This window comes from Emys orbicularis, chromosome 3, assembly GCF_028017835.1.
Source record: "Emys orbicularis isolate rEmyOrb1 chromosome 3, rEmyOrb1.hap1, whole genome shotgun sequence".
NCBI lineage: Eukaryota > Metazoa > Chordata > Testudines > Emydidae > Emys > Emys orbicularis.
Genome location: NC_088685.1, coordinates 166,919,441 through 166,945,277, shown reverse-complemented (window position 1 = coordinate 166,945,277; position 25,837 = coordinate 166,919,441). Strand labels below are relative to the sequence as shown.

Sequence of the window (25,837 nt, the reverse complement as noted above, 5' to 3'; positions counted from 1 at the left end):
TTCTACCAATGAGAAAAGAAAAGTTGTTTACATTTCCTAACAACAGGAAACATATTGAATTAGTTCCACTCATTCGTGATGCTCTTTCAAAGAATGTTTAAGGCTTCTGCTCTCTAACAATGAAACTGTGCTTGGAAACTAAATGGGACGGACTCATCCCTGGTGTAAATGCATTGAAATTCTTGGGCCAGAGTCAAAGGGGAGTTGAAGGGAGTCCAACTGTGCCTAATTTGATACAATTTGTATGCTAGGGAGGGGTCAGAAGAAGATACAAATTACAGCATCTTAGAGTCACTTGGGGCCAAATCCAACTTTTTTTAAAGTCAGTCTTTCTACTGTCTTAAAGATGGCTACAATACACAGACTTAATGTTGATACAAGAGGATGGATAGATTTCTGAAGCCCCAATTTTGCAGTTATTTGTAAAGATTTTGTAAGTTAAGTAACCCGTCCTCAGTTATTTTCAAATCTTTGATATCCCCACACCTTTCGTGTAATGGAGATTGAATTCTATTTTATTTGGCAACGAAAAAATGGTAAAATAAATAGATAAAAATATTGATTTTGTTTGATCGGAAAAAATATATTGGGGAGGTGCGTCAAGGAAATTATTGGCAGATCCTTCAAAAATGCATTCATGGATTAATAATAGGCTGTATCTAAAACAAAAAACAGAAAAGGGACAAGGAAGTATAATTTCTATAAACAACATTGAGCAACCTAGAGGAGACCCTTGCTAGATCTTATTCAGTAGAAATAGAGGAAGAAATATGTGGACATACAGTAGAACTTAATTTAATTCTGACACAGAGGGATGAATGGGATCTTATGTACCTCAAATAAAAGCATATGAACAGGATGTGTGTGTTTGTGCATGCGTGTGCATTTGCCTGTGTGTACGGGAGGAGTAGCCCTTTCCTAACCTGGTTTATCCACAGGGAATAAAATCGTAGGCTGATACCTTAAATAATTGACAAGGAAGGACAATTTACAATTAATCCTAAAGACATCAATCATATATTTATGAATTATTAGCCAAAATTATATTCCTCCCATGATGTGAAATCTGAGGGTTCTATTGAAAAATTTCTTTTCCTAGTAGGACAAGATTTGAACCAGGGACAGGTAATAATCTTGGAGTTCCCTATAACAGAAAAAGAAATCAAGAAGGTTATTTCTGCTCTAAATGGGGATATACCCCCTGGTTCAGACACCTTTCTGATCGAATTTCTCAAAAGTATTGAGACTAAATTTTGTTTGGTATGTAAAGGGAAGAAGGCAATTCCCTAGTACTTTGAGAGAGGCCCACAACCATTGTATTACTCAAGATAAGGACTTCCTGTTACCAAGGCTTTATAGACCAAATTCTGAATGTAAGATTATAGCAAACATTTTAGCCAGCTGGGTGGCAAGGATGTTGCCCAGCATAGTGATCAGATGGGGGTTGTTTTAGGATGTGGTATATTTGCTAATTTGAGAAGATTTTTTAATTGATGGGACCAGTAAGAAAGACTGGTAAGTCAATGTGCTAACTGCACTAGGTGTGAGGAAGGCATTTGACCATGTTGAGTGGAACTTTATTTTGGAAATCCTTTTTTATGTGGGCTTTGGTACGTATTCTGAGAATTGGTTATCCACTATGTATAGTGAAGCCAAACTATGGTCTAGATCAGTTCTTTATCATCTGAAGTTTTCCTCTTATTAAGAATTACTTTTCAAGATTATCCATTTTCCAGGTTTTAATGAGATTTTGGGCCATATGTCTAGAGGAGATGCCCTTGTAAAGGGCATAAGGACAGTAGAAATATATGATTTCATTTTTTGCTGATGGGGCCCTTCTCTTTACTGCATTGGTACTTGCCTTGTATTTGTTCTTTACTGTATTCAAATCCAGACAGAATGTATAAAATAGATGCAATGAACAGTGACAGGTGTACTAAATGTAAAAGTGAGGCTGGTGCCTTTTTGAAAATTATCTAGAACTGCTGGGTTGTTCAAAAGTTCAGATAGCAGTGGAAAAATACCTTAAAGACATTGTAGACATGCAACATGTTCTTTGTCTGTGGGTTTCCATTATTAATGATCTGTCCCAATCATCCTCTAGTGGCTTAGAAATAGACTCAAACTTATTGGAGTTGTCTTTTCAATAGCTAGGAATTGTATAATGCCTCACAGAAGAAAGAACTCTATTCCATCAGTAGGAGAATGGATTAATGCCCTAGAGTCAGTATACTACAGGAAAAGGGATTGAGCAAGAGTCTCCTCCAGGATGTTTAAGAAAGCTCAAGAGTCACACTTGGGTTTTTAACTGTCCAGAGGCCCAATCCTATAATGTGCTGGGTGCCAACTGCTTCCACAGCATGACAAGTATTGAGCTGTGTGAAGGGTGGGGAGAATGTTGTGTTTTAAAGATGGTGGCCCAAATTTTCTGCTGGCATAACCCTGATGAAGCCCGCGGAGTTACATGGACAGAGGATTTGGCCCACTTTGTCAATTTGTAATGCTTCCCCCCCCCCCCATTATGTGTTTTTCATCTTTGTTGCTCTTCTATACAGTTTTCAATTTTAAAAAATGTAAAAGAAAAGTCAGACTTCCCCTTAGCTTTAGTGGGAGTTGTATCAGGCCCCTAGCTTCACTTAGACTCATCTCTGAATTTGGCTCACTGTACCCACTCTGCAATTGGAGGACCTCTTGCCAAACAGCAGTGTGAAGAATGTCACACATGCAGAGCATTTTCAGCAACACTATTACTCCTGCACCAAAAAATTAAAAATTCTGCACCAAAAAAATAAAAATTCTGCACACAATATTTTAAAATTCTGCAAATTTTATTTATCAAATATATGTGGAGGCTCCAGCATGGCATTGGGGAGCACAGGCCACTAGCTGCACAGAGGTGGGAGATCACACCTCTGTGCAGCTCCCCCCTGAGACATGGACTTAGCAGTGAGGCTACACCCAACCCTGACACAGCGCAAGGACTGGGCCTGCCCCAGAAACACCCCAGGGCTCTGCCCCTCCAGGCCAGGTGTGGGCAGGCAGACTCAGCAAGCCAGGATCCAACTGTGGAGGGGCTTAGTATGGGGGATCCAGGTGTGGGTTGAGAGAGTTCTGTGTGGGGCAATCTGGGTGCGGGCAGCTCAGTAGGGGATCCGAGTGCAGGGGGGATCTAGATGCACAGGGTTTTGTTGGGGGGTTCTAGGTGCAGGGGAGTCCAGGTGAAGGTGGTTGGGGATCAGCAGGGGGAGGGGTGTGGGTGTACGGGGGACTGAACTCAGCAGGGGGATCTGGGTGTGTGGGCAGCTCCCTGTACAGGGATCCCTTCCCCTGCACCTGAGGAGCAATCGGTGCAGGAAGCACAGGAGGAGAGGAGGAGTTTGCAGAGCTTCCTGCAGCTGGGGGAGAAATCTGGGGGTGGGTCTGACTTGGCTCCAGATGCGGTGCAGGGGAAGAGGAAGTCCCGTCCTCCCCAGCCCAGCCGGGACTAGCAGCTGAGCCTGGTGCAGGATAGAAGCCACTAGCCGGGTCTTCCCCAGTCCCGTCCTTTGCCCCACAGTGATTTACCTCTCTGGTGGCTGCCTTGGGCACCCGAAACATACTGCTGGGGAGGGTAGCTCACTGCTCTTGTGGCTTCCCTTTGCTTCCCTGTCAGAAAGTCATTTTTCTGCAGGGAAGCAAAGAAATCTGCAGGGGACATAAATTCTGCGCATGTGCAGTGGTGCAGAATTCCCCCAGGAGTAGCATTATGCATAGTTTGCTGCTTGTGCTCATGGACAAAATTAGGTAGAACAGCTTACGATGATCACTGAACCCATTAAGTTACGTGGAATTGGGTGTAAGTGCTTGCCATGTTAACATCAGATAAGGTTTAGGAGAGGAAGCCTTTTGGAATTTAAACTGATGATTTTTGTAATGCTGTCTTTTAAGATTTTGATTCAGCTTTTCTAAATATTAAAATAGTGCCTGTGCTTTTGTCTGATCGTCTTCAGTGCACAACAAGAGTTCATTTTAATATATATGATCAGTTATCGTTGATAGTTGGTCACTGGATATGTAGTTCTCTTTTTGTACATGCTGGTCTATTCCCTTTCCCTTTTAATTATTTTTTGCAGTTTAATACAATCAAAATATTTAAAACAGAAAACACATTGTACAGGGCTGAATATTTTTACTGTAGGCTTTGAAAAAATGAAACCTATATGGGGCAAAGTGCTTGCCATTAAATTCTGTTTTCTTGGAAAATACAATTAAGCCTATGCAAGTCTGAAGTCATTCGCCAGATATCAACTGTCATGAACATGCTCCAATTTATAAGCATCCAGGATTTTCCACTGTTACTTTCAAAGAACAGGGTTAAATGCATGCCCTGAAATAGAGTTTGAAATGGTTTGTTAATCTCTATTAATCTGCTATTCCTCTAGTCAAACACATGTGTTTATTTTTCTGGTTAAATTGTTAATGATATTAAATTGGCCATTGGAAACTGAATCATGCTGCACACATTTCCCTTACTGTTTCTTGAGGCTATCTTATGTTGCGGTCTTTGAAAGAACAATGTATTTTATCATTTTAAAAGATTACACTAACTTCTTGCAGATGCCATCCCACCAAACTATTACAGCCTTTACTACAGAATCGTAAGATTTGACGTCTCAGCGATGGAGAAAAATGCTTCCAACTTGGTGAAGGCAGAGTTTAGAGTTTTTCGTATGCAGAATTCAAGGGCACGGGTATCTGAACAACGAATAGAACTGTATCAGGTAAAGCTCTGACTATTACTGCGGATTATTGTACTAAGTCCTTATGATAACGTTCCCTGTGCCTGATTCTCTGCTGTCTTACTTTGGTTTACCCTCAAATGACTCCATTGATTTCAGTGGAGTGACTCCCAGTTTACACTTATGTAAGCGAGGAGAGAATCAGGCTTCATGTGCTCAAAATCTTAAATTGAAAAACTAATTTCAAGTGTCTTCACAGTTCAAGCTAGTAAATTAATAATAAATAATAATAATAATACTTTGCACTTCTACATCTCCTTTCATTGCAAAATCTCAAAGTGCTCTACAAATACTAATTCATTACTTAGGTCTTACAGCACCTTTCTGAAGTAAAAAAATATTATTATCCCCAATTAAACAGATGGAACAAAATGAGGAAGAAAGGGGTTAAGACCCAGTTTTCAAAAGCACCCTCTAATTTTGAGTGGCCAGCAACTTCAGTTGAAGTCAGTGGGAGCTGTAATGTGCTCAGCACCGTTGAAAATTAGACCTCAGATGTCTAAATTTGGGCATGCAACATTGGAGGGTGCTTATGAAACTTGACCCTACATGACCTGCCCCAAATAACACACTGAGTCAGTGGCAAGAGCAAGGAACAGAATCCAGGATCCTAACTCTCCATCTCTTGATCTAATCACTAGTTTACATATGAGAAATGGGACTGTTGTTCTCAGGCCTAATCCCCAGCTGAACTGGATCAGAGCCTGTTTACTATTCTTTACCAAAAATTATCATTATAGCATTTCAAAGTAAGATTACAATTTGAGGCTTTATTTGTGGTACTGTTTCTGTATGATAGCCACATAGATCAAAGGGAAAGGAGGAAGCAGAAACAGAGAGACGAAGAGTTACATGCTCTTGCCTCTCTTCCATAGGTCCGTCCTGGTGAGACTTGTTTATATTTTAATAAAATGTATTTTTGTTGGTTACTCTGAAAGTTCATTAGGCATTTCAGCTAATAACATATGGTGACTTATGAGCTCAGCTCCCGGGAGTTCTCACCAAAGGAGTATGTTGGTTGTCATATGGGTATTACAGGAACCACATGATTCTTGTGTAGCATTGCCTCTCTGCTAGGCATTCTGCCCTGGATCACACCTGTTAAACCCCAGTAAAGTCCACAGGGGAGACTCTGGGCAGTATCATTGACTTCAGTGAGACTACTTGTGGAGTAAAGTACAGCTCAGTGGAATAAGGGTATTACCATTTGCTTTAAGAGTTTGTGCTGCTTTCTTTAAATTGGAGCTCTGCTGCCATCATCCCTGAGAAGCTGCCATGAGAAGTATGCACTGCAGTCATCGTTTAGGCCAGGGATGCGTGGAATTCTGTTGCAGGTGCCCAGCTTGCAAAACAAAGGATCTCAGAATCCTCTTAGAAATCAGCAGCAGGAGTGCTAGAGTTCAGATCTGCAGCTGGTTGTAGACTGGAACCTGGCTTTATTTGATACCCACGATGGAGTGGGAGATAAGTTCAAATATATATGATATGATTTGGAAGTTTCTGTAACATTCATTAAAAGAAATAATTAAAGTGAGTCTTTGATGAAGGTGACTGAAACCCTCTATTTATAAACAAGATAGGCAGATCATAGGGGAGTGACATTGCAAGCCCACTATGCTAGCACACCAATGTGTGTCTCCCTACCTGAGCGTAGTTCAGTCTGTGTACTGACTTGGCCTCCCTACTGAGACTTCCTCTAAGGGCCCAGCTCCTCAATGGTATTTAGGCACCTGGCTCCCATCAACAGGAGTTACGATCACAGTGCTTCTGTGGTAGCTAATCAGCATCCTGAAAGGTGTGTATTTGGGGCAGCCTGAGTTAAACCCATTGAATTTCTTCATTTGGGCAGTGAGGGACATGAGGGTTAAAAAAAAAAAGTGCCTTTTCTTAACTGAGTACCTGACTGGTAATGAGGGCCAGCTGGAGCTCATTATTGAGGGTATGCGCTTGAGCAAGCTTGTGCCCTAGGTAAAGTATAGACACCTGGGGAAAAGGCAGGTACTTTGACCTTATATATACAGTTATTGGTGAGAGCTGCCTACTTTTTTTGTGTTGGGTAGGGGGTAATGAGAGAAGGTTTTATATCAGTAATAAATCTAGACTAGAGTGAAATCAAATCAGACTTCCCCAAAGAAACGAAGGCTAAAGCCAGCTAGCTGGGTGTATTCTTGTATAAGAAGAATGGGTTATGCTTATTATTTTGCTCTTACTTACTGATTAAAGACACCAAGCCTGGGACTATAATACAGTCTTAGGTCCCCAGTGTGATAAACTGAATTTGTTTGCAACATTTCCTCTGCAGCACACCTATTGGAGTGATGGGTTTGTGTGGCCACCTGTTCACTGGGTACTGAAGTGAGACACTCTGATTCATTTCTTAAAGGCTCCTGAAACTCTGGGACATTCTTATGGCTAGTTCCCTCTCGTGGTTTTTATTTTCCTTTTCACTGAGGCCTCGTTATCAATCTTAAATCCTTATATACAGCTCTCAATAAAAGGGTTGACCCCAATCATTCAGCTAGCTCTGTAATGGTGAATCTGTGCTATAAGGTACCTTCACTAGTGGTTCTGCCTACATGAGCACCACCATCTCTAAGTACTGCTAAATTCTCTTTCTGACCACCCCAAGACCTGCAGGCCGAATAGGAGGCAGCAAAAGAAGGGGAACTTGGTGGGGTCTTCAGAAGACCATTCTTTGAAGTGCCTCAGTTGGCTCAAAGATGAATTGTTGTCCAACATGAAGAGTTGGAGCTGGGGAGGAAGAGAAAATCAAGGAGGGTGGGTGGGAGAGAGGGGATTAAAAAAGACCAGATGTCTTGGGAATGGAGGAGAGCTTGAATAGAAGCATGGGGCTAGGATGAGATTGAAACTAGAGCTAGAAGCTTCAGAAGTGGAGAGGAGAACCTGCCTATGGGAGGTAAAGCAAGGAGTGTTGAGGCAGGTTCTTAAGTCCACTGGGTTGGTAGAGGCAGGAAGGAGAGAGGAATAATAAAAGAAAGTTACTATCTGCAGAGACGTTCACAGCCAGCCCGTCACTGCTTCTAGTACACAATCCCATGCACGGACAGCGAGTCTCACACAAGAGCAGCAGGGCTGCTAGTAGGGTCGGCCTGCACATTCCATATTCGCCTTCCATGCATAAATACAACCCTAACTTCCTGCTTCTCTGTGGGATATGTGGAGGGACTGCTTGTGCTAGGCTTGCTAGTACTAGTGAGCCTGGAAGGGACAATGTGGCTTTGCAGCCCACATGGGGAATATATAATTTGATTGTTAGCTTCCCACTCCCTCTGAGTTCAGGGGTGGGTATTTGCATTATGTGTCAGTGTTGCACTTCATTAATGAGATCCTATTCATTAGTTTTAAAAGGACTTCCACACCCACCAGTTTCAAGGAATGAGTGTGCATGTGAGTCCTCTACCTACCTCTTTGGAGCTGAATTCAGGGGGTTGGGAGGGGCAGGAGCCACTTCAAGGGGAAGGAGGTGTTCTCCAATATGGTATGTGCAAGGATGATATGAGAGGTGAGGGCTCCATGGAAACAAAGAGACCTGGTTAACTTTTGCCCTGTAGCAGATTTCACCTCATAGTCAGAGAGGCTATGATTTGAGTGTGTGCACCGGGGCTGGGACCAGTTGGTGTTCTTCCTAACCTGGTTAGATAGAAGTGAATGGAGCATACATGGAAGGACTGAGTCCTAGTATTTGGAGTTAGTGTCATAGTCTTATCTTGGGAACAATTGCAGTCAAAAATATAAAGGTGGGAAAGAGAAAAACTAGGAAATTAGCACGTGACAGCTATCACAATGATAAACATTCCTTGCATTCTCCTTCTAGTTCTCCAGGTACCTGGGTCCCTCACCTTACAGAACCATCCCTTCAGGCTGAAAAAGATAGAAGGCAGCATCTTTGCTTCTCTAAGATCTTCTATTGACAGTACTCACCCATTCCTTTGAGGCCTCATCAGAAAATGGGTGCACTGCTTTTTGCTAAGGCCCAATAAAGGCACTTACTTCAAGACTCTATTAAGACAATCAAGGGCCTAGATGCACCAGAACACAAATCACCCAGGTCTCCAGCCCCCCATTTGGTGCGATGGTGCCAATGTCTTCTTTCCCAGAGAGGTGGGGTAGTGGCATGGAGCCCCATTCTTACTCCAGGAGCAGTAACAAGGGCCTTCCTCCCCTTAGGGGTGGCAGAAGGGTCCCCTCTCCCCACCCCCAGAGAGGCAGGGTTGGCAGCAAGGAGGCCTCCTTATTTTTACCCCAGTAGTCAGAGTGTAGCTGTTTGAGAGGTTGGCCCAGGCCTTCTAACACTCCTCTCCTCCTGTCACCAGAGCCAACGAGATGGGGGGGAAGCTGGTACAAATTACTGGCGGTCCGGAAGGGGGCCTGGGGCCCAGCTTCCCCCCCACCCTCGTCGGCCCTGTTTAGCTGGTCTGCCCTTGCTGGGGGGCCTGAAAAAATTCCGGGCCCGGCTTCCCCCCCCCCCCTTCGTTGGCCCTATTTAGCTGGTCCACCCTTGCTGGGGGGCCCAAAAAATTTTTTTCACCGGGGCCCGAACCCGCTCTCGGCGGCCCTGCCTGTCACATAATAGATCTCAGAGTTAACACCCCATTGAGATGCACAAGGAATTTACACTTCTCAGAGCTATTGTTTCTGTTTCCCTGTGGACTCAGGCAGACATGACTGCATTGGTTACATCAGGGGCATATATTCAAGATTTTCTTTACAGCCACGATGGCTAAAAACTTAAAATGAAAGCTTATTTCTGAGGTAATGACATGACTCCACAAGCTGGTCTCAGACATGCACTTATTGTACCTATGCCTTAATCTGGCTCTGATTGACTCTATTCTGTCATAGAATATCAGGGTTGGAAGGGACCTCAGGAGGTCATCTAGTCCAACCCCCTGCTCAAAGCAGGGCCAATCCCCAGACAGATTTTTGCCCCAGATCCCTAAACAGCCCCCTCAAGGATTGAACTCACAACGCTGGCTTTAGCAGGCCAATGCTCAAACCACTTAGCTATCTGTCAATGATATTCCCCCTTCTGCACATTGTGGGGCCACTGTAGGTACCAGCTGATTTGTTCTAGTTCTGGCTCTTCCACTGACTTGCTATGTGACCATGAGCAAGTCACTTGGTGTCCTTTGTACCAGATTCTGGTGTCTTTTACATCAGTGTAAATTTGGTGTACTTCCACTGAAATCAATGCCTGAGTAGTGTAACTGAGATCTGAACAAGACCCCGTGTGCCTTTGTTTCCCCATCTGTCAAAGAGGCATAATAACACTTACTTACCGCACGGTGGCATTCTCAGGATCAGTGAAAAGCCCTATGCAGATATGAAGTGCTATATAGGTGCTAACTATTTCATCCTTATCATCAAAGGAAGGCTCTCAGGAGCAGGAACCAAGTTTCTTCTGTATTACACAGATGCTACTATCTTTCCAAGACTGTAACAGGTGGACGGACCCACAGAGATTTAAACTTGTCAAAAGAGCTATAATTTCTGTCCCTTATCCTCCCTGAATCCTCCCTTTAATCAGTTCACGGTGGCTGCTGAACATCAGCACTCTGGAGAGTGGGAAGCTGGAAAGAAATAAAACAGCACAGCGACAAACACCAGAGAATGATCTTTCCTGCTCCCCTCCCAGCTATCAGCTCGAGAGCATTCACGTGATGCACTTTTGAATGTACATGAAGACTTTAGAGACTATTAGGAGGCTAAAGTACTTTTGGAGGAGGAATAAGATTAAATAAACAAGTCCTAGCATCCTCCAGTGGCCCTTGCTATGTTTTTAAAGATTTATGCCAAATGCCGGCTTTATTAGAAGTTGCTCAGATAAAGCTCGGATGTTATGGGAATATCTTTGTTCATCAGTGCTTTGAAGACTTCAGCACATCTTTCTTTTATTAAGGTGCTTCTGTATTTATGAATAAAGCCTCTGCACTCTTCTGAAAAGGCCCGACTTTTATGAATAAGCATTCCAAAAATAAATAGGCACCTTAGCAAAGCTGGAGAAGTGAAAAGCGCAGCAGGGCAGACTCCTATCCACTCTAGTTCTGAGAGGTATTGTTTTTAAGGTAGCTTTATTAGGTACAGACTGTCAAACAATAACATGTTAAAATGACTTCCCGTGGAACCGGCGCCATGTTTTGGTAACACATCATAAAGCATCGTGAAGCATGCAGTTGAAACGCTGGTCTTACTGTGGCTGCTATCTGAGGCTGCTATATATATGGGTACCTGATAGGCTGGTAGAAGAGAGGAATGCACCACATGAAACATTAGAGGAAGAAATAGTCAAGCTGAAATAAGCACGCAGCACCAGGGTAGAGCCCAAGGGGGACATCAGATTACAATGAAGAATTTGAAGAAACTGGGAGCAGAATTTTAGCCTGTGTGTCTCAGGGCCCAATCCAAGACTTCAGTGGCATTGGATAAGCCCCTAAGAGCTGAACAGTAGAGTACACTTCAGACAAAGTTACCTCAAAAATTTTAAGGGCCCCCTTTTGAGGTGTAGAATGACGATGCCATGGAATATATCACCCCATTATAAATCAGATTTAAATGTAAGCCACAGCCAGTGTTCCAAATACCACACTTACAATTCAGACAGCCTTTTGTCTTGTTTTCACTTAGGGAGTACAGTTAGAACGAGATACTAAAAACTTGGGCCAAGTTACACTCGTGTAAATTTGAAGTAATTACATTGACTTCAGTGGAGCAACCCCAGATTAACCTTACTGTAATTGAGAACAGAACGGGGAGGCCTCATTTCTCTTTTGAACGAGAATTCCAATTGATTCAATGGGCTTGCTAAATAATGCTTTTTTCATGCTATGGGAAATACTGGTCAGAGAAACTGGATTTGGGAATCTGAACCAGGACAATCTATCTGTATTATAAACCTCACCTGAGACATTTGACTTCACTTGGCTGGTTTTGTGATGGACTACATATAAAGCAGCTTATTTTGATAGTTATCACAATTTATATGATATTTTCCAGAAATTATACTCCTGCAATCTGAAATTTAGCCTTCACTATGGCAAATACACTGTATGCTGTGAAACTATAAACTTTGTAGGATATGTGGGCATAACAGTTTTCTTCCTTGCAAAAGGAAAAAATGAATTGGTGAGGTGTGGTGGGTCAGTATGAAGTGTATGTCCGGGTATGTGGGGTATATTTCTGCCTAACTGTTTTCTATTTGTACTATAATTCCCTTTTGTCCAAATACTACTTGTCCTGCGAAGTCTAGCACACACCAGACCTTATATAGAGTACCTCTGGCATATCAGTTGATAATGCATATCAGTTGATTAGAAAGAGTCTCATTTTTTAAAAACTTTATATATAACTATATATTGTGCTTTTGGAAACTCACCTCACCTACTGAAGTGCAGCTATCTCCTGGCTGGAATGCAGCAACTGTTGGAGACAGGGTCTGGGAACCAATCCATATCCTATTAGAAATTCACACAGGTGAATACATATTCACAGCTATACATCATTGCACATAGAAATATAGACCATTGACTGACAGAGATTATTTACAGTTAGTGGCAAGTATACCTTATTAAAGCAAAAGAGTGTCAGAGCAACTGAATGCAGAGGTGCAGTATAGTATTTGGCTACATCCTAGGGCCTAGTAGTTAATACCCTGTAGGATAGAGGGTTGGGCTGGGTTCCTACCCCCAAACAAGCAGGAGTTGGGAGTGTTATGGAGGGAAAAGCTTTAGCCTCCATTTTGGGCAGAATTTCAGGAGTGATAAAGAACCTTGAGCTGTTGAAAGTCATCCTTTTGGCTGATGAAAGAAGAGAGATGACGAGTTAGAAAGAGAGTTTAATAAATCCTGGGTCAGAAGAATGACCACCATGGTATTACAGTGCCTTTTGGGCACTGACAAGAGCATGGGGGTTCCTTGGCAAAAGGAGCTGATACTTTGCTCTGATGATTATTCATACAGGACTCCTTTGCCACTCTAAAGAGAAAGGGCTTCTGCCACACAGCTCCGCCTTGGGAGCTAGAATAATTTGTAAAAAGGGACCCAGGCATGAGCAAAAATAAGGGAAGAGTGAAGCAGAGCACAGGGACCCCTTCTCTGCTAAAAGAAGAGAGAAAGGTACCCCCTTCTTTCGCTGTCGTGCAGGAACACAGATCCCCTTCTCCCAGGAAATAAGAACTCCCTTGGCAGGGAAATCTGAAGAAGTTGCAGTGGAAAGAGCAGGTGCCTGGTGGGAAGAGTTTGGTGGAGTTCTAGTCTTCCTACCTGTAGATGGAGCAGCATCAGTGCTTGACAGAGAAGAAGAGATGACCCCATGAATATAAGACTCCTCCCTCCCCTTCATAAAATAAAAAGGATTGAAGAGGAGATGGTCTGTTAATGAGCTTCCCCTCCCATCTTGGAATAGAAGATCCCAGGGCAACAACATGGCTCTGTTGCCCCTTAGGTTCCGCATTACTGCTAGCACTCCATTGTGTATGCACAGGGAAGCAGTAATCAGTAAAGGGGGCAGATAAGTGAGTAGAAAAGATTTGAGTGTGGAGGACAGTGGAGAGAAAAGGTTGAAAGAAAATTGGTGTGGGACAGAGTAAATATTTGGATGGGAGGGAAGTTAATCATAAGGGAAAACTGGAGTTTAAGGAAAACAAGGCAAACTGAGAGATGGAAAGGAACAAAGAGGAATGACTTATGGAGCCGGACAGGATCTTGGGAGATGTAGTAAGTCAAAACATTTTAAATTGGATAGTAAGTACGGTGCTAAAGTATTGCAATAAAATGCACATGAATGTGAGTTGTAGATGTCAGGGGACATGACTGTAGGAGGAGCAGGAGAGACCTAATTTTAGATGGGAGATGAGCTCATGATCGCAAAGGACTCTGAGGGTAGGGATAGGAGAGTGGAAAACCCATTCTCTCTTTGTTGGCTTTGGCTCCTAGTTGTTGGTACTTTAATAAAACATAACTTGCCTCTGGCAAGTTACTGTTAAATGGCTAGATAAATGTACAGGATTTTTTTTTGTTTTGATTCATTTTGATCTTGCTTCTGAGCTATCTTAAAATCTTCTAAACTGCAGGAAATTGCATTGAGTATTTCAGAATCTTCCGGGAGAAGGATTCCTGGTCATCCTTTCCGGTTTGTTGCTTACACAATGCAGAGTCTTCCCTTCTGGTGAAGTGTAAAACATGCATTTGTAGAAAAGAGGCTGAGGAAAACCAGGGATGTCTCCCCAGCGCCACACATTGTACCCACCCAGGCATAACCTTCATTTGGCTGGCTAGGGCCTTCCTTGGAGGATAGGGATGCCTTCTGCATGGCTCGTCCCATCACCACAAGATGATGCAGTGCTGTATCATCACATTTAGAGACCTGTCCACGATGACCACCTGAACTGCTGGTCAGCTTCCTTTTTGATCTGCTTTAACCACTCCCCCATCCCTCCTCCATACCTTCAAAGCAACTAGCAGGCCGATGCAGCTAGGACGGCAGTTATTGTGCTCAGCGCAGCTGCATTGCACCTAGATATAAAGTGGATTTGGGTCTGTGTGCAATATGTTCTCTTTATTTGGAAGCTTGCATGAAGAACGTGTCTGGCAAGTTCCAAGCAAATGTATCACAGTGCTATAGATTTTCAAAACATTTTGGCAAGTACTTTGTACTTTTGTATTTTGGCAAGAACTCTGCACCTCGTTTGTTAGTTTCTAAGGCCCAGATTCTGCCCTCAGTTAGAGCCTATCCAAAGCCCACTAAGTCAGTGGAAAGATCCTCATTGACTTCAAGTGAGGTTTTGGATCAGGGCCATAGACCCTCGTAGGTCTATAATATTGCATAGGGTTGTATGGATCAGAGCAGACTCTGATTCTGAATGTTTTGCAAAACCTGTTCTAGAAAAATCTTGAAAATTGATGCAGCAAATCTTATAGCAAATAAATGGTTGATCTCTTGCGCCGATGGTGAGAACCACTAAACAAGCAAATAGATTTAGATCAGTTTTATCAGATAGTCGGTATCTTGTGAAATGTGCTGCAGAAGCTTTTCACAGCTAATTTACCACATGAACTTTCACGCAGAATCATTAAAGAAGAGAAGAAGAGCAATCAAGAGATGAAAGTGGTTTACAACAAACATATAGGTTTGTTTCTTGCTAGAGTGCAAGATTTTGATCCCAGTTCCTGAATTCGGCAGTAGAGTGAGGAGAAATAGAGGACGAACGTGAAAGTTGATTTCTCACCGTTACTCCTTAGAAAGGGTGGGGTGAAGTCAAAGAGGACTGTCTGAGAATATCAGTGAAATCTGGGATCTGACAGGGAATGAGTCTCTTACTCACTAGAGCAAGTGGCACACACTTCAGCGGAACCAAAAGCTGCATATGTCAGAACTTGGAAACCTTTTCATGTATATTGTACAGGAGGAGATAGCATCTGGTGACTCTTGGCATCTTACCTGAGGTCACAGTGTGAACTGTAAAAGCTGTTATCCTGACCATTTACAGCCATGGTGTTGTGCATAGTGATCTTATCTCTCATGCTCTTCCCTTGACCAATATCAGTACATAATTGGTCATTGTTTAGGGCTGTTCAGTACAAGGGATAAAAAGTTGAAAGAAGGTGTAAAAGGTTCGTGCCGGGGCTCGACCCTCCTGGGCAGGAGGGGAGCCACACCGACTCCCTACTGACGGGACAAACAACCAGTTAGCTCAGGACTCAGGCCCCCTGGTGCAGGGCTGAGCAAACGACAGTTAAAGAGCCCAGGCCCTCTGGTGCAGGGGCCGGGCAAACAAACAGTTCAGGAGCCCAGGCCCTCTGGTGCAGGGGCTGGGCAGGCAAACAGTTCAGGAGCCCAGGCCCTCTGGTGCAGGGGCCGGGCAAACAAACAGTTCAGGTCGGGAAGGCCCGGGCCCTGGATCAGGGCGGGGCCCAAACAGTCACAGCTCAGGCCCTGGGATGCAGGGGCTGAGCAGATACACAGTTAGGGAGCTCAGGCCCCCTTGCACAGGGGTTGAGCAACACTCACTTGGGGTAAGCCCTGGCTCCGACACCAGAGCGGTGGGTGAGGGGGAAGCCTGCCACCCGTGAGCGGGGGTGGCAGGGGGGAACGCAGGCCCACCCACTCCACTGCGTTCCAGCCCGGGGCCCTAGCAGCGGTTACTGCTGCTGCCGGTCAGTGGGGTATCCTGACCGAAACACACTGACATTGGCTCACATGCGTCTGCAGCCTGACCGGGGTCGGCTACCCCCGGGCTACTTCCAGGATCCCCCTCAGGGCCTACCTCGTCCGTGGCACCGGGCCCGGTCCAGTCCACCAGCATGGGCTCCTCTCGGCCGGGGCTTGGTGGCAAGTCCGGCAGCTCCGTAGGGAAATCCGGCCAATTGCACTCGGGCGGCTCCTCCGGGTAACAGCAGGGGCGAAGGGGTTCTGGTGCGGCCTCGCCTTCGGGGTTGGTGTGGGGGAGTTCCAAGGGCTCCTCCCAACGATGGGAGCGGACGGGCTCCGGCGGCTCCTCCTCGTAGTGAGCTCGGGGCAGCTCCGGCCAGTTAGGGCAACGGCCTCGGGCCTCAGAGGTATCCCAGCCGGGAGCTCCCGGCCGCACGTCTGCTCCCTGCGGTGGCCGGGCTCTGACTGAGCTCTGGCGGCCAGCCTTTATACTTCCTGTCCCGCCCCGTGACTTCCGGGGGGCGGGGATAGGCGGCGGTGGCTCCGCCCACTCGGGTGCCTGCAAGGGTGCTCCCTCTTCTGGGCAGGAGGGGAGCCACACCGGCTCACTACAGAATACTGGGTCCAGTGGTCCCTCCCGCTAGGCTGGGGGAGGGGCCTTTAGTAGTGGGCGGGTGAGCCCGCCCGCTTCCCGGTTTGCCAATACCGACTCACTACAGAAGGTTATTTGCATTATTGATAAAGGACCATGAAGTAAAGGACACTGACTGATGAGTAAGGGAAGAATTAGTGAGTCTGCCGAGATGCTGTAATAGAAAACAGTCTGAGAGGTCCGAAGCAGCAGAGGAGAGGACAGAAGGAAGGAAGTTATAAGTGAGCCAACAGTATCTGGAAGGAGGACATCAGGAGGGGGGAAAACAGATTATTGACAGGTTTTTACAAGAGAATACCCTCATTACTATTTCAAAAAAAAGAGCTAAAACCCACCGTAATTGATTATAATTGCAGCCCTATAGCAGACAAGATAGTTATTTTAAGGTTGCCATTTGATTTTTGTGTTTTGAAAATTATTCAGCAATTTTTTTAAAGGAAGGGTAAATTGCCTTATAGTGACTATAATACTCAGCCTCAGATATCAGATACCCACATTATTGTTAAAGCTTGGCCTTTGATGTGTGAGCAGAGTTTTCTAGGCTTTAATTGATGTAAAAAAGCACAGTATCAGCCTGCATTTGTATATAGTCATTGCTAAACTGCAGTTGGGATTTTGTTTGTTTTTTAAGGAGGTGATGGATTTATTAGCCAAAATTACCTAGTAATAAATTACAAGGTTCCTGGAACACGTGTTTATAGTTTTTCTGTTCTTTCATTTTTTTAATGTAGTGGCTGAATACCAGCAGCTGTTGGCCAACCCACCGTACCTGGATTACACTATAGTCCTGATCCTGGAAGCCCTTATGCCTCTGGATAACTGTGCAGTTGAATAGTCCAACTGAATTTAATAGGACTATCTATGTATGAGCAGTTATTCAGATCAGTGAGTGTTTGCAGGATCAGGGTCTAATTTGCAGCTTAACTATATTTACTCTAAGAAAGTTGCTTTTGGAGTTCTAGTTATTTGAAGAGAGTTTCTAATTATTTGAAGAGACGTTCCATCTGTCTCTGTGTGGGATTCTTACCTTTTTCTGTGTGGGGGGAAGGGAATATGCTGTTTTAGATGGTTATTGTTTTCGAAGTCATTCATTCATCCCCTATTTTCGCCACTTGTTATGTGAAAAGGCCAATGAAAAGGTTAAAACAGAGCATTTCTGTATTTGCACATTCAGATCCTCAGCTGGTGGAAATCAGCATAACTCCATTGAAGTGAAACAGAGCCACACTGCTTTACACCACCTTAAGATCTGGTCTATCTTGAAAAAAGAGCTGAGTTTCTACTAGTTTCAAAAACTCTCCATTATTGTTTATTATCATATAAATAGCAGTGTAAGTGTACACAGTGCTTTACAAAACACAGAATAAGACAATCCTTGTCTTCAATTTTTACATTGGCAGCTGATATGTTTTGCCTAGTTATTTACTGAAAAATGCAGTACTTTCTTGGGAGTGAGTACTCATACACACACTAAGCAGGTTTATCTTCCAAGATTTTAATGATTTCAGCTAATTGTCTTGTTCTCCTAGTTTTTTTTTTTAAAAGTCTTTTTAAAAGCTAATGCACTGTAGTGTCTATTAAAAATAAAGCGGAACGAGTGGCAACAGCAATTGAGAATACAGCCTATACTAGAAATGCATTTGTAGTTTCCTCTAACTTCTATCTGTGATGGAATCTGAACCTTCTTCACCATCGAATATAGTGACCCTACTCTTCGTAATTCCAGAGTCTCAGAAAAGTCTACTGTCTTCACAATGGATGGGGAAATGCATACATATATCCCTCCTTGCTGAGCAGTGAATGCACCCCTTTGAGCTTCAGGGTTACTTCATAACTGTTCAAACTTTATAGTGAGTCCCTTTAAAGAATTAGTAAAGAGCAGCATGTTTGGTGGGAACGAGAACAGAATGGGGAATGGCAGAGAGAGGTGGTTTTTTTTGGTCCTTATGCTACCACCAGGAGAAAATTTCAGCATAAGATATAATACTTTGGGGTCTTGTAGGCAATAAGCAGCAAAAATGTGAATGCCCCGTTTGTTTACAGTGCCTTGGGTGTATTCTGCAAAGATGCCCTAATGTAATCTGCAAAGGACTAGACTGTGGAACCCTTACTTGCATCCATGAGGATTTATTCCTGTGAGTAGCCCCTTTGAAATCCCTGCGACTAGTCCTGCGAGTGCTCATCAGCATGAGTTAGGGTTCATTAAACATGTGCAGGTAGATGAGGTCTTATGCATGTTTCTGTCTACGCTGCTTCATCAGCCTCTCCAAATGAACTACAGTGTGTGTGTGTTTCTTTCACAGGGTTCTGATAGTACATGATCATACCCGATGTAAAGCATAGGCAACGGGGCAAGAGACCACCTGTGAGTTTTGTTAAGGTGCCTTCAATTCATGAGTTTGTAAAAAGAAACTTGGTCCAGAATATTTTTTTTTTTAGCAGTGCTATCGAAAACGAGCCCTTGAAGGCATGGCCCAAGTTTGGGAAACTCTGGTCTAGAATAATCCCATCCCTTAAGGATAAATACATTAAAGATTATAAGGCGCTCAGATACAACAGTAATGGGGATCTTGAAGAGATTAATAAAGACATTTCTCCCAGCCATTGCCTTTACAGAGGGGTACCGTACACAAAAGGAGAGCAGGGAAAAAACAAGAAATTGCTCTCAGACGTCAAAGCAATACTACCAAATAAAACTGATACTGTGTGTAATTGTCCAGAACTTTACTGGATACAGTCCTCTTACCTGGGTAATCTTTCCATCATGTGACCACATGCACTTGCATACCATGCTACTGTGCAGTAACCCTTTTTAAAATCACGATTGTGCGAGCCCACATGAAAGCTAGACCAAAAAAGCACTTTATACACACACAAGATCATTCACACACATATCTTTATAAGCTGCAGGTATTTCACAGAACTTTCACTCTCCTTTTGCATAGCTTGGGCCTGATTTTCAAAGGTGGCCTTCACTCATACACCGATAAAGCTGTGTATGCACAGACCTGTGCATGGATCCTTTTGAGCATTATCACCTACCCATGTGTGCATGTGAGCAAATGTATCACTGGTACATGTGGCTGATGGGGTTTTGTACATGTAAATTCTGTCTCCTAAGCCTGCACATGATTGAATCTGTCACCTTCAGACGCAGGTGATAATGGACAAAAAAAGGTTGGGATCCAAATGAAAATCAGACTCTTTGTAGCTGTTCAAAGGGAGGGATTAGAGGAGATGCTAGAGCAGGGGTAGGCAACCTATGGCACGTGTGCCGAAGGCGGCACGCAAGCTGATTTTCAGTGGCACTCACACTGCCCGGGTCCTGGCCACCGGTCAGGGGGGCTCTGCATTTTAATTTAATTTTAAATGAAGCTTCTTAAACATTTTAAAAACCTTATTTACTTTACATACAACAATAGTTTAGTTATATATTATAGACTTATAGAACGAGACCTTCTAAAAAATGTTAAAATGTATTACTGGCACGCGAAACCTTAAATTAGAGTGAATAAATGAAGACTCGGCACACCACTTCTGTAAGGTTGCCAACCCCTGTGCTAGAGGGACATCTGAAGTGATTGCTTTGTGAAGTGGGGTTTTACCTCAATGCCCCTCTCTGCACCCCTGGAGTCATTTATGTCTTTCCTTTCTCACTCCACTTATTTTCTTCTATTCTCCATTAGTATGTGGAACTACATGGTGCTTTGCAGATAATTTAAACAAGCAGGGTCCCTGCCCCAAAGACTCATCATCTAACTCATTCAAATGCAAGTCACAAGACAATATTTCAGGTCAGAGAAGGTGCTGAGACGTTGTCAGAGGGGAGAGCAGCATAGAAAGAAAAGCTTCCCAAAAGGAATGGGCTTTAAAGAGTATGTGACAGAGATGGCAGGTCCTAGTGCACGGGAAGTGGAGAGGTTGTTGCCAGTACGGAGTATGACCAGAAATAAAGTGCACAGCAAAAAGTATGAGAGAAGGACAACAGGGGAAGATAGGAGAGAGGATGTGGAGTGTTATCATCTCTATTCAGTTATAGAACACCTTTTTCCTGTAAGGATTCCAAAGCACTATCTAGAAAGGGGAGTCACTTTGTCTCCTACTGGGTGGCTGTGTCAGAGTGCACAACCATACTGTGCTGCAGTGTAGGAAAGGAAGTGAAGAATACTTTATCTAATTGGAAGTGCAGGAGGAATTTTGATCAGTAGATTGTAACGATCCATACTGGTATTTGGCCTGCACAGTGGGGCTAGTATGCCCTTACCTCTCGGGGAAGAAAATGCCATGGGGTCTTTCTTGATCACCAGCAGTCAGGGCACTGATTTTATGTATCTTCCTAACACCATATGGGGGTGCTGATTCAACCTAGAGGGAAGAGAGGAACACTCCTGCTGATTCACCAATATCACTCAATGCAGCACCTATAGTGCTTGGAGGCCTTCCATCCAGGAGCGCCGCCAGCTTTTCTGCTGCCCTAGGCGGCAGAAGGTCCCGCCCCAAAATGCTGCCCCCCACAGAGGCGGCAGAAGGTCCCGCCCCCGAAATACCGCCGTGGTCGCCGCCCCCCAAATTGTAGCGCCCTAGGCAACTGCCTAGGTCGCCTAATGGGTTGCGCCGGCCCTGCTCCCATCCAAGTACTGCTCAAGCCTGACTGATTAACCAGTGATACTGATAACATAGGTTAGCTGAGCACTGCTTAGCTTGCGAATTAATAACCTGGCCTGAGGTGCCATAGCTTTCTGTTCTTCCTGCAGATGCTGTGAATGGAATGCGGAGATAAGTCTCCTGATCAAATAATGTAATAATAGTCATGTAACCTTCACACTGAATTATCCCCATTCTAGTGTTTCTACACTTTTCTCATAACACTTTCAGTTCTGAGAGCAAGATTGGCTTTCAATGCACCACCGTGTAAGCAGGGTGAGTGAAATACGCTCTGTCTCTTATGCCTGGTGAATACTGATAGTCTCTGACACATGCCTTTCACAGTGTTCCTCTTGCCAGCAGGTTGTCATGGGGGAGGGGGAAGGAAAGGGGTAGGAAGACATGCTCTTTGGGGACTGGTTCTCTCCTTTAGCCAGTCCCCTCTACTCTCTCAGGGCCCACCGGAAGATCCTTAACTTGTCTCAGGGCAACCATATCAAATCTATTTGCATTAGCAAATGGCTTTTTGCATGTTTCGTACTTTAGAGACATATGATGATATGAAGAGTCAAACCTGCTGTGAGGTGTGACTGCACAGAAGGGCGGAGATGAGGAGAAGTGCTGGGTCCTCTTCAGCTCTCTTTTGAGAAGCATCCATCAATCCATGCAGCGTGACAGCTGTGTTTTCTTCTTAGGAACACTGGAAGTGACCCAGTAAAATTCCAAGGGAACCCAAAGTTATATCTGTGCCACCATTGGATTTTCGCAGCTGTAAATACTGATTCACTCAGCCCTCGGGCACAGCTGAGGAATGGGAACCTCTTTGCTGCCTTCCTTCTCTTGCTGTAGAGTTTTGTGAATGCTTAGTTTGAAGAATGCATTGTGAAAAAATAGGCCCCAGTTCTGAGAGGTGCCGAATGCCCTCAGTGCCCATTGAAGGAGTTCACCCATTTCTGGGAGGTCCAAATACAATTCTCTGATCCATACAGAGGCTCCAATGAAGTCAGTGGAGAAATACTGTATCTGGGGCAGTATCAGACCCTTAGAGAGTAGACAAATTCCCATTGTTTCACGATGAAGAACCTACTTCAATCACATGGCCTATTTTCGTGCCTGTTGTCCATGAATTTTTCAGGTGAATTTTACCATCTCATTTGCTGATTATGTACCAACAAAGTACTGACTTGGGGTTGAGAACACAGGATGGAAAAATGAATATGTCTGTCACTCATTCATTTTAGAGATGGACTCAGACTGTGGCAAAAAAATCCATGAAGTCATGGAGCTGGCATACCAATGGGTGCAAACTGATGTTATCATTAGTTCTTGATTAAAATGTACTTAACATGGCATGACATTCCAGCTCCCTGAATCAAAAAAATCACCAGTGTAGTAATGCCGGGGAACTGGGCAGTTCACAGACAGCCATAAGCCCAAGTTTTCCTTCCTCAATATGGAGGGAATCTGTGATTATATGCAATGCGGTGATTGCTCAGTTGTTTGGAAATAAGGGGAAGAATTTGTTGCACTTGAGAATCTGGAAATGTGCTGCAACATCGCATATAGGTAGAAAAAGGGGTTTTCTAATGAGGTGTGTGCTCAGTACCAGGTTGTGATAAACCTGTTGGCATAAAATACAAACTAAGTTGGAATGAAAATTTGGGTTAAAAAAAGCATCCTAAACAGTACAAATAAAAGGTGATATTCAACTAGGATTTACACTGCTTTATATTGCTGCATCCTCTACAAACAGCTGCATAAGCTACATCTTCTTGCAGTTGTCTGTAATACAATGAGCATTCCTGTGGCCAGTAACCCTGAGTCAGAACATTAGTAGCTCTAACAAGGTAATTTTTATGTACAGATGAACTGCTCTTGAAGAATATAACAGTATCATCAATGTACAAAGCACCAACAGGCTTTCTTTTAGCCTGAGGTGTGCATGTGTTAATTTACCCAACATATGTTGTGACATTGTGCAGTCTATATGGTTTTATAAAAATATGATAATAAGTGAATATAATGTAACTGGGATAGTTTTATAAAAACATGATAATAAGTGACTATAATGCAACTGGAATATGCTTCATGCAAAAGGTCTCTTGTAAGGTATCATTACAAAGCTTATAATCTACTGAGTGTGATCATCCTATTTGTATAAATGTACCACTCTTGTATCTGAAACTAGAAATATTAAATATAACTCTGAGGGCCTATTGTAATTATGCAAAGTGTGGGCCATTAATGGTGGTTTGGGAATCTTGATGACTCCCATTGTCTGCAGATGGCTGTTTACCTGTGAGTCTTCCTGTATATGTGTGTGCTGGCAAGTGGGTAATGAAGTCTTGCAGGTGACATGTGAGCATGTCACCTGACCTGGAATCCATCTTTAACCTGGTGCTTTTCCAGTGAGGGGGGGGTGGAAACCTAGAGGGACAAAGGGTTCCCTCCTTATGCAAAAGATATATAAAGGGGTGGAAGAGAACAGAGGGGGAGAGGAGCCATCATGAAGAATCCCCTAGCTATCACCTGAGCTGGAACAAGAGCTGTACCAGGGGAAAGAATTGTGCCCAGGCCTGGAAGGTTTCCAGTCTGAGAAAAAACTTATTGAAGCATTTCTGAGGGTGAGATTATCTGTATTCAGTTTGATTAGACATAGATTTGCGCATTTTATTTTATTTTGCTTGGTGACTTACTTTGTTCTGTCTGTTACTACTTGGAACCACTTAAATCCTACTTTCTGTATTTAATAAAATCACTTTTTTTCCTTATTAATTAACTCAGAGTATGTATTAATACCTGGGGGAGCAAACAACTGTGCATATCTCCCTATCAGTGTTATAGAGGGCGATCAATTTATGAGTTTACCCTGTATAAGCTTTATACAGGGTAAAACGGATTTACTTGGGTTTAGACCCCATTGGGAGTTGGGCATCTGAGTGCTAAAGACAAGCACACTTCTGTGAGCTGTTTTCAGGTAAACCTGCAGCTTTGGGGCAAGTAATTCAGACCCTGGGTCTGTGCTGGAGCAGACGGGAGTGTCTGGCTCAGCAAGACAGGGTGCTGGAGTCCTGAGCTGGCAGGGAAAATAGGAGCAGGGGTAGTCTTGGCATATCAGTTGGCAGCTCCCAGGGGAGTCTCTGTGATCCAACCCGTCACAGTAAGAATATAACAGTATCATCAATGTACAAAGCACCAACAGGCTTTCTTTTAGCCTGAGGTGTGGCATGTGTTAATTTACCCAACATATGTATTATGGCCAATGGTGGACTGTCCTCGCTAACTTGAATGTTGGAGTTTATTCCCATTGCTCCACCACTTCTGCAGTATTGTAGTGCAGAGCAGGATTTTGTTGCTGTCATTTCTCTAGATTTCCCTTGGAGAACTATGTGGAAGGCAGTGCTTTTGTTTCTGGATATAAGCTGATTACTTAAGTGGTTTCCCCAAGTCTACCCAGGAAAATACTTTGTAAGTCTAGGTGCAAATATGGGGTTCCTCACCCTTTTTTGAAGCATCAAGTATATTAGAGGTAAGATATATTGCATTAGGGATAGATATGAACTGCAGCTTGGCAACTCCCGTGTCCCTATGACTAAACAGAACTATAGAGTAACTGGTGGTGGACCATATGCACTACTGGTTCTGGAACAGAATAATAGAAATCGAGATGAAAAGACCTCATTTGCCAGTATCTTTCATGTCACTTTTACCACAATGTGCAGATGACTTAGTCCCTGCTCTTGGGTTCTCTGAAGTCAACAGCAAGCCTCCCATTGATAGAGCCTTCTCCTGCACCACTACTTAGCATACATTTTTGTGTCAAAATGCCTGAATGTCTGTCTACCCTGTGTATGTGTAGATTGCTGTTATGTTATTTATTAGCATACCACTGTGTTATGTTAAGCTCTTATAGAGTGTCCATTTTGATAAGTCTTCAAAACTGTAATCTATAGAGTCTTGACATGTTCACTGTTTCTTTCAGGTTGTTAAATCCAAAGAACTACCTTCGCCAGGACAGCGCTACATTGATAGCAAGGTAGTTAAAACAAGAGCTGAAGGAGAATGGCTGTCTTTTGATGTCACTGAAGCTGTACACGAATGGCTCCATCACAAAGGTGATGAGAAATTCTCTTCTCTCTTGCCTTCCCACCCCAACTCTTCCTCCATTATCTGAATTATTTCAGGATCACTCCAGATGTAAAAATGATCCCCCTCACTTTCATGTTTTGCAGAGAGGAACTTTGGATTTAAGATAAGTTTACATTGTCCATGCTGCACCTTCGTGCCTTCAAATAATTTTATCATCCCAAATAAAAGTGAAGAGCTAGAAGCAAGATTTGCAGGTAACAAAACAACAACAAAAAACGGGGGAGGGAAGGGAGGGTACAAAGGGCAGTCATGTTTGCAGATGAAAAGATAGAAATAAGGAACTTTTTATGGTCTCTGTAAAATATAAAATACAACTGATTTGGGGGCCTGAGGATGATGAACTAGAGAGCTTTGACTCTTTGTTGGGGGGAATGGGATGATTGAGGACACATGGGTAAAGCCATGTCAACACTATAAAATATAACTGTTCCACAACTGAATCAAGGAG

At 43.6% G+C, this 25,837-nt stretch overlaps 1 protein-coding gene across 1 annotated transcript in view; it reads left to right on the top strand.

The window, feature by feature from the left end:
- TGFB2 (transforming growth factor beta 2) overlaps positions 1-25,837 on the top strand; it is a 72,412-nt gene that overhangs the window by 40,783 nt on the left and 5,792 nt on the right. The window contains exons 2-4 of the mRNA XM_065400991.1: positions 4,597-4,760; positions 25,223-25,355; positions 25,473-25,583. Of these exons, the coding sequence (XP_065257063.1) occupies positions 4,597-4,760; positions 25,223-25,355; positions 25,473-25,583 (408 nt within the window). The remainder of the gene's footprint in view (positions 1-4,596; positions 4,761-25,222; positions 25,356-25,472; positions 25,584-25,837) is intronic.